The sequence below is a fragment of the Rana temporaria genome, chromosome 4 (genome assembly GCF_905171775.1).
Source record: "Rana temporaria chromosome 4, aRanTem1.1, whole genome shotgun sequence".
NCBI classification, from domain to species: domain Eukaryota; kingdom Metazoa; phylum Chordata; class Amphibia; order Anura; family Ranidae; genus Rana; species Rana temporaria.
Genome location: NC_053492.1, coordinates 291,204,477 through 291,214,336, shown reverse-complemented (window position 1 = coordinate 291,214,336; position 9,860 = coordinate 291,204,477). Strand labels below are relative to the sequence as shown.

The following is a 9,860-nucleotide window of genomic DNA, read 5'->3' as shown; positions in this document are numbered from 1 at the left end:
AGAGAAGAAAGAGAAGAAAGAGAGAGAGAGAGAGAGAGAGAGAGAGAGAGAGAGAGAGAGAGAGAGAGAGAGAGAGAGAGAGAGAGAGAGAGAGAGAGAGAGAGAGAGAGAGAGAGAGAGAGAGAGAGAGAGAGAGAGAGAGAGAGAGAGAGAGAGAAAAAAAAAAAAATACAAGGGAGGGGGGGGGGGGGAAGGGGGGGGTATTCAACACAGGGGAGGAGGGGGGAGGGTGGAGGAGGTAAGTGGGAAGGCCCCTTACCCCCGCCGTCCACATCACAATAAAAAGCGCCACATAGTAATAGTGTCATAAACCAGACTTCATTCAGCCGTATCCTTCAGGATCTTATTTAGCCTGTACTCTGTATAAGGGCTTGGTACTCTGCTGAGTTCCAAAATTCAAACCACTCGTTCCAGACAGAAGTGAAGTTAGAAATTCTATCATGTGCAGTACTTATCAGCTCCTCCATCGCTGCAATACGGTCGATGCGTGCCATCCATTCTTTGACAGTGGGAGGCTCTGTGGCTCTCCAGTGAACAGGAACACATAGTCTTGCCGCATTAATCATATGAATCGCTACAGAGTTGTGATACCGCTGTTTGGCAATTTTTGAAAGATGAAGAAAATACTGTGCTGATGAAAACTCCAGGGGGAGCGTAGAGACCGTTGTCGTCACGTCATGCACCGAGGAATTTTTTTTTATTTTTTTTTAAATTGGGGATATTTATTATAGCAAAAAGTAAAAGATAGTGTTTTTTTTCAAAATTGTCACTGCTCTTTTGTTTATAGCGCAAAAAATAAAAACCGCAGAGGTGATCAAATACCACCAAAACAAAGCTTAATTTGTGGGGGGGGGGGGGGATTTTGTTTGGGTACAGCGTCACACAACCACGCAATTGTCAGTTAAAAGACACAGTGCCAAATTGTAAAAAAGTGCTCTGGTCGAGAAGGGGGTAAAATCGGAAGCTGTTAAGGTGATTGAAAAGGAATTACGGTGGGGCACAGGAGAGGAGGCGCTCGCTGCAAACAAGGGACATCGGAAAAAATTCAAAAGCCTATATCTGCACACTTCTTACTGGTCAATAACTCAAAGTATTAGGCTGCTTTCACACTGATGCGCTTTACAAGCACTATAGTGCCTGCATAGAGCCTGTAAAGAGCCTCTCCTGTCACTCCAGTGTAAAAGCCTGAGGGCGTTCACACTGGAGCGGTGCGCTGGCAGGACGGTAAAAAAAAGTCCTGCAAGCCACATCTTTGAAATCAATAGGCAGCGCCGCCAAAGCGCTGCTTTGCGGGCGATTTTAACCCTTTTTCGGTCGCTAGCGGTGGTTAAAAGCACCCGGCTAGCACCGCAAAAAAGACGATAAAGCGCCATTAAAAATAGTGGCACTTTACCGCCGATGCCCCCAACGCCTCAGTGTGAGACTGATCATGTTAGCCAAGCAACTCAAATTTTCAGATGGATAGGTCACATATGGCATGTTTACTTCAAGAATTGAAAGGCCCTTTTTATTCTCTAAAATCACCTGTAAAGCCTAGTAAATAGCCAAGGCTCATTGGTGAAAAGGGTATTCCCTGACTATTGCGAATGACAGATTAGAGAAATGCATGAAAGAGAAAAACACACATAAAATGAGGAATCTAGAATGTATCATATTGCACAGCTGTAAGCAGAAACACACCAACTAAGGATGAGTTTCAGATATATTGTTACAAACAGAACTAACTTGACTGACATAACTTGCATTTTACATAATAGCTTCTTAACTAGGATTTAATGATATATACACACGCATTCATAGGATACTGAATACAGGACACACCAAAATAGGTCTAGGCATGTATATGGTGCATCTTTTTGATTGCTTCTGGCACTGCTCAAAGTAGAGGTAAAAGCATATCCCTGTGTCCCAGAACATTGGACGCAGGCTTGTCCTAATACCAATCTAGGGGGTAAAGAGGAAAGGATCACAGCTACTCCCAACCAGCCCGGGTTAAAAAAAAAAAAAAATGATAAAGAGCAGCCTCAGCCAAAATGTCTCCACCAAACCACACACCCTGATGCATTTCGCCCACTGGGGCTTAGTCATAGGATGGAGCCCTATGCATCAGGGTGGAGACAGGGTTTGGTGGAGACATGTAGGCTGAGGTCCATCTTTATCATTTATTCCCCTGGGCTGGTTCAGAATAGCGGTGATCTTTTACATGTAACTGGTGCATGTTATGTTCAGGGACCGTGGTCACATGACAAAGCACAGGAGATACATTCAGAAGCACCATTGGTTGCATATCACAGCACCTCCTTGCTCATACTCTTATAGTAAGTTTAGTAAACTGGGGTGGGGTAGGGGAAGGCACAGAATAGTGGACTCTGGTCCAAAGTCTAACATGGGGCCTGAAATCTTATATCTACACTACTGAAATATGCGTGGATCATGTGGTCCCAAAAAATAGGGTCTTAGGTGCATCCCAGAGAACTTTCAGCTTTACTCAACTTTGTTAAGTGTGTAACCTTTCTCAACCTCTTTAACATTGATGAACCGTTGAATGACCTTTCTGGGCCCAGGGAACCCCCTGCTAATATATAATATATAATAATATATATATATTTCAGTGGCGGCTGGTGCTCAAACTTTTTGGGGAGTGCAAACAAACGGAAAAAAAAAACCATCAATTGTCGACACTGTGCCATCAAACGTCGCCACTGTGCCATCAAACGCAGCCAGTTTGCCCCCGTAAAATGCAGCCAGTTCGCTCCAAAATACCGCCCGGCACTTACCTTTCTTGGGTCAGCCCTCCTCCTCCATGAACCCTCAATGTTGCTTCAGCCAATCAGGTGACCAGTAACCAGACCCTGTGAACCTGATTGGCCGAGACGCGTGTCAGTGTTAACCAGGGAAGGCACACCCTGTGCGCCCTCTGGTTAAACATTTGGAAGCAGATTAGAGCCCACAGGCTGTAAATCGGGAAGCCTATCAGAGCCGCTTCCAAAACACAACCACCAATGTTATTCAGATGGCCGGCACTCAACATGGGGCCGGCCACCTGAATAGTGGGCAGCAGCGGCGACAATACATAGATTCATGTAATGCATGAATCTATGTATTGTTGAGTGATGGTGCAGGAGAGAGGGGGTGGCGCTCCTGCACCCACTATGGACGCACCGCCACTGATTTCTCACACACACACACACATATATATATATATATCACACACACAGTTTATGAATGCCCCTTACATATGTGCTCATTGGGAAGAATTCACCCTCACATAAAACTAAAAATATTACTGTTGTTAGTAGTTACTCATCTGAGAGACAGAAGGTGCTTATTGCTCAAAGAACCCCCAGCAACCCAACCTCTGGATGAACCCCAGGGTTCCATGGAACCCTTGTTGAGATTAGCTGGTTTAGTGCATGCTTAAACATATTACTGTGCTACGTTGCTCTTGTTGAAATATCCATTGGGGTTGATTTACTGAAACTGGAGAGTGCAAAATCTGATACAACTGTGCATGGTAGCCAATCAGCTTCTAATTTCAGCTTCTTCAATTAAAGGATAAGCTCCCCTTTGGGAACATGTTACATGTTTCTACCCATTTTTTAGGATGGAAAATGTAACATATTCCCAATGTTGCACCCGCTGGCCCATCCCCCCCTCCTGCGACAGCAGTAACGGGAGAAGTTCCCCATACTAGCAGTCACTTTTTGAAATCAGCGCGTCCACCCACGCAGCCTTGTGATTCATTCACGCAGCCTTGTTTTAATGAACATCTGCATCCTTTGCAGTTGTCGGCTTGTAGTTCTCAATTACCTACGCCATGGTAGTTCATTGATTCTTCCTATCAGTGTGTCTGCTTGCCCATACAGGATGTATGGGCACATAGATACACTGACAGGTCTGCAGGAGATCTGCATGACACCAGTGATCTGCTGATCGCGGAGGCAATGCTTTACGGGCTCCAAATAAAATAATAAAAAGGCTCCTGCAAAAAAAGAAAAAAAAATGCGTTTTCTTTTTTGTTTTAGAAAAGTGAACTTATTCTTTAAGTTTTGACCAAAAAAAATGAAGAATCGGGAAATTGATTGGTTTCTATGCAGAGCAGAGCACCACACCAAATTTCGCACTCTCCAGTTTTAGTAAATCAACCCCATTGTGTTTTGCTACTCTATCTAATCTGAAAAGAATGAATAAGTGGCCACTTTACACTATAACCTGTGACGCCATGGACTCGCGTCTGAACTAATATTGACATGTATTACCTCTACAGAATCAGGTTGACATTGCTCTGGCAAACATAAGCTAGTACAATATACGTTCATAGGTCATTTGATCAATAGACGTTAATGGTCATTAGTTGTTGTAGGGTGTATACAACTCCATATTAGTTTTCGGGAGATGAGGTGGCAATTAATTTAAAAGTCTTTTTACATTTTTAACATTTTATTTAGGGGGATATGAGTACAGGTATTCTAACAAAGTCATTTTTGTTATACTTGTAGTTAGTACATGCTAATTTTTGCTTTATTTTTTGGTTATTTCTTTTTGTTTTTTTATATGTTGAAGGACATCCAAAGCTTTAGATACAATCGCTTTATTTAATTACTCTAAAATAAGGGTTTCTTCTCTCTTTTTGGGTTTTGTTGTTCAGATGGGATTTCTATTAAAGGGTATGTAAAGGATTTTTTTTTTTTAAACAAGAAACATGTTATACTTACCTCCACTGTGCAGCTCGTTTTGCACAGAGTGGCCCCGATCCACGTCTTCTGGGGTCCCTCGGCGGCTGTCTCGGCTCCCCCTCGCAAGAACTCATCACCTTCATGCGAGCGAGCTTGCATGGTGATGAGTTCTTGCGGGCGCGCTCCTGTGATACAGCCGGTGGCCATAGCCGCTTACTGTATCACTCGGCCCCGCCCCCGGCGCACCGCGTCATTGGATGTGATTGACAGCAGCGCCAGCCAATGGCTGCGCTGCTTTCAATCAACCAATGCATAAGCCGAGAAGCCTGGCCGAGAAGCAAGCGCATTCACGGAGCGGGACTTTCGAGGGGTCAGGTACGTAAACGGGGTGGGGGGGGGCGCTAATCCACAGATGTTTTTTCACCTTAATGCATTAAGGTGAAACAACTTTTACCTTTACAACCCCTTTAAGCTACTTACGCCTCCATTCATTTTTTCCCAAAATAAAAGAAAGATCTAGAAATGAATTAATAGTGCACTTTTTGATTGGTCCATGTGCCCATCGCAAACGCATTGCTTCATAAGTTTGCATATTACCTTAAATTATCTAGTTGTATCTAAAAGTTGCTTCCACTGCTGTCTTCACTACCTAGTCACTAATGTATGGAACTAGTTAGTTTAAACTTCATACTTCTTTATTTGTTCCAGGTCAGTAACTCACTTAAGCCTCATACACACGATCGGACTATACGATGGGAATTGTGTGATGACAGGCTGTTGGCAAAAACTGTTGTCAGATTTTCCACGGACAAATGTGGCATAGCATGCTTTAAAATTGTCCGCCAACAAATGTGTGATTTTCCGATCGTGTGTACGCAAGTCCGTCGAACAAAACGCCAAAATACAAACACGCATGCACAGAAGCAATAACACCATAACACAACATTAGCAGAAGTTGCCCAAAGGGTGGCACTAAAGAGCTGAAAAACCACATAGTTTTGTGTTTGTTGGTCGACAATTCTTTGCCGTTTGTATGCAATACAAATTCCTGGCCAACACCCTTCGGACAAAAGTCCTCTACTTTGTCCACAGAAAATCTGATCGTGTGTGTATAAGACTTTAGAACAACCAGAGACAAGCAAATGCATGACCATGAAAGGCTTGTACTGTGACATTGACCTGTCCTTGCAGATGCAGCACATGCCTATTTAAACTTTCTTCTCTTTTCTCCATAGAAAAGAGATGGATTTGCCCCCACTCAAACCAACTCTTTACAACAAATTGTTGCATAGAATACATAGTTACATAGGTTGAAAAAAGACACAAGTTCATCCAGATCAACCATAAAAAATGTATAAAAAAAATAAAATGATAATATCATACAATCCCATATACCCAATTCTATACCCACAGTTTATCCAGAGGAAGGTGAAAAACCCCAGCAGAGCATGATCCAATTTGCTACAGCAGGTGAAAAAATTCCTTCCTGATCCCCCGAGAGGCAATCGGATTTTCTCTGGATCAACAAGATTACCTAAAAGTTGGAAGTGTTCTAGGGAGATGCCTGATTCCAACAATTAAGGCTTCACTTCTGTCATGGATATATACCGTATTTTCCGGTGTATAAGACGACTTTTTGCATGTAAAATCATGCCCCAAAAGTCGGGGGTCGTCTTATACACCGGGTACCTGTGTCAGACGTCGGCCATCCATTATTAAAAACGCGCGCCTCCTCCTCTGACTGTTCCGTGATAGGCGGAACACTAATTTTCCCAGCAGAGCCTCTGTTTAGTGTTCAGCCTATCACGGATGCCTTCTCATCCTCGGCCAAGAGGACATCCGTGATAGGCGGAACAGGCTCTGCTGGGAAAATTACTGTTCCGCCTATCACGGAACAGCCTGAGGAGGAGGCGCGGCTTTTGAATAATGGATGGCCGCCGTCTGACATCTCTGCAAACAGGAAGGGAGATCGTCAAGGCATGTTACAGATGGCACAGTGAGGCATGTTACAGGTGGCACAGTGAGGTATGTTACAGGTGGCACAGTGAGGCATGTTACAGGTGGCACAGTGAGGCATGTTACAGATGGCACAGTGAGGCATGTTACAGATGGCAGTGAGGGGTCGTCTTATACAGTGAGTATATCCCAAAACCAACATTTTAGCTGGAAAATTAGGGGGTCGTCTTATACGCCCAGTCGTTATATACGCTGGCAAATACAGTAGTTAAGAGCACCTATTTGGTTTAAATGGCTTATTTGAACAGAAATGTCAGATACAGGCAACGCATTTCGGGGGAACTTGACCCCCCCCCCCCCCTTCTTCAGTGTTATGCACTTTGATAGATTTGTCCTGAGAGAGCAGTTATATTATCATTGCAAGTAACTATTTAACTTTAGATTAAAACTGATTTGTTTAATGTATATGGATGGCTATAAACCCCAGTAGTTTTCAATAATTATAAAATGATTGTTTTATTGCATTTCTAATAAAGTTTTATAATATTTGTATTGTTTTTATATTATCATCGTATATAAATATTACATATTTTGTACTATATTTTTACAGATTTTTAGCCCTGAGAAAAAAGGAGTCCAATTCCCCCGAAACGCGTTGGATGTATGGGACATTTCTGTTCAAATGAACACTTTCAAAGAACCTTCAGGTGAAATTACTTTTTCTACATAGGTGCTCCTAGCTACATATCCAAGATTTTACCTTCCGATAAGAATTTTTTTAAATTTCTTTTTGCAATCAGAGAGGACTTCAGCCAGGTCCTCATACACTTCTGTTTTAATAGGTTTACCCCCTCCTAGGAAAACTCCACCGCTACCTCTTGCTGGATTTACATTAAAAAAAAGTGATTCTCTCTCATAATAATCTAGCCCAGTGTTTCTCACCTCCAGTCCTCATGGCGCACCAACAGGTAATGTTTTCAGGCTTTCCATTATTTAGCACAGGCGATTCGATCAGTTTCACTGCCTTAGTAATTACCACAGCTGTTTCAATTGAGTGAAATCCTGAAAACATGACCTGTTGGTGCGCCTTGAGGACTGGAGTTGAGAAACACTGATCTAGCACTAAAACTTACCTGAATTTGATTGTGGCAGTGCCATATTTGACCACCCCAAATAGTGTATAACAAACGACAGCCCAGCAACCTGTCTGTGGTAGCTTCTTATACCTCTCATGACATTACCTTTACACCCTATAAAATGAGGTAAAACTACAAGCGTTCCTACTAAGATATTTGTGACAAGCATGTACCGTATATACTTGAGTATAAGCCGACCCGAGTATAAGCCGAGGACCTAATTTTACCACAAAAAAAAAAAATGGGAAACGTATTGACTCGAGTATAAGCCTAGGGTGAGAATGTAGCAGCTACTGCAAGCGGAAAACAGGGTCAACAATGCCCATTTGAACGCCTCACTGTGCCCATTGCAACCTCACTGTGCCCATTGCAACCTCACTGTGCCATACCTTACTGTGCCCATTACAGTCTCACTGTGCCATAGCTCTCTGTGCCCAAGTACCTGCAATCTTGACAGGTGTCCATTTTTTAAAAGTCGTGGCTTCCTCTTGGTTTTCCGTTCCGTGATAGGCACTTGACACTGTGTTCCACCTATCGCGGAGGTCCGCTCATCCTCGGACTCAGGTTCCCAGCAGACACTGTGTTCAGTGTTCCGCCGATCACGGACATCCTTTCATCCTCGAACAAGAGGACGTCCGCGATTGACGGAACACTGACCACAGTGTCTACTGGGAAACTGTCCGAGGATGAGAGGACCTCCGTGATAGGCATTTGACACTGTGTTCTGCCTATCACGGAACACCAGGAGGAACTTTAAAAAAAAATGGATGCCTGGCAAGAATTCAGGTACACTGACTCGAGTATAAGCTGAGGGGGGATATTTTTAGCCCTAAAAAAAGGGCTGAAAAACTCAGCTTATACTTGAGTATATATGGTAAATGAAAAAATCTGCATAAGCGATAGAAATGACCCAATAAACTGGAATATGCTTGGCGTTGGAAAGTCATTTTAAATTCAAAGACATGCTGGTAGGTTAATTGGCTCCTGTCTAAATTGGCCCTAGTATTTGAATGTGAGTTAGGGATCTTAGATTGTAAGCTCCTTGAGGGTAGGGAGTGATGTGAATGTACAATGTATATGTAAAGCGCTGCGTAAATTGACGTCGCTATATAAATACCTGAAATAATTATAATAATAATAATTAGATCACTCAGCTACGTAACATATACTGGGAACATATATCCCAATACTGTTGACTGTCCATCATCAGTGATCTCTATGTGTTACCATCATTATAGCCCAAAAATGTATTGTTTTCAGGATGGATAGAAAAGCTAATTACCCCCGTCCACCTTTCGCAGTCACATGACTGCAGGTCAGCATACATGGATCACCATCAACGTGATGTTTCAAAAATTGTTTTGCAATTCCTCAAAAAAAAAAAAGGCATGATCATCCATTGTTCTGTCATTCTACACACAGTGTGAAAACGAAATAATGCATAATGTAACATGTTGCATTACACCTAGATATTATTAGTTTATTCATATTTCCATCAGCAGATCAGAAGTGTTAAAGTGCACAAAGGGCTTGTGGATGATTAACGCAGCCAAGCCTCCTACTTCTATTACAGTGCCCTCTCTCCTAGTTAATACAAGTGTTGGCAGTGTGAAGCTTAGTGAGAAATGCACAGCATTCTTACCAGAGAGAGAACTTTCCAGTTGCCAGATTTCTTCTTTTTCCGCTGTGCAGCTTTAACTGGCTCTTCTGCCATATCTAAGGAATTGAGCATAGGTTCTGCTTGGATCTCTGTGCCGGTGCCCCCATTCCTTGCCTCACAGTCCATGCCTGAGTAGTGATCACAATACAGACATCAGCCAGCTGCATGCACTTTTCCCAGCTGCTCGGCTTGTAGAGATGCTTGCCCCGCCTGCTTCCTGAGCCTAATGACATACACATGGTGTAGATAGATCAATCTGAGCAATCAGCTCGGCTTACGTAATGTGGCCATTCTAATAAAAGAAAAAAATAATACTATTTTTAAAATACCTGCAAGTTGTAGGATGGACCCTTGTATGCTATACCACGCTCAATTTATCATCAAATGTGCTTATTCTCCACCTTCATGGACTAGGGGGACTTTTTTTTTTTG

General features: G+C 42.8%; 1 protein-coding gene across 1 annotated transcript in view; it reads right to left on the bottom strand.

Annotated features, from left to right (window-relative positions):
• The window catches only part of ENPP1 (ectonucleotide pyrophosphatase/phosphodiesterase 1), a 141,662-nt gene extending 132,008 nt beyond the window's left edge, over positions 1-9,654 (bottom strand). Inside the window, exon 1 of the mRNA XM_040350441.1 lies at positions 9,411-9,654. Within this exon, the coding sequence (XP_040206375.1) occupies positions 9,411-9,554 (144 nt within the window). The 5' untranslated portion in view covers positions 9,555-9,654. The remainder of the gene's footprint in view (positions 1-9,410) is intronic.
• Positions 9,655-9,860: the final 206 nt, after the last annotated feature.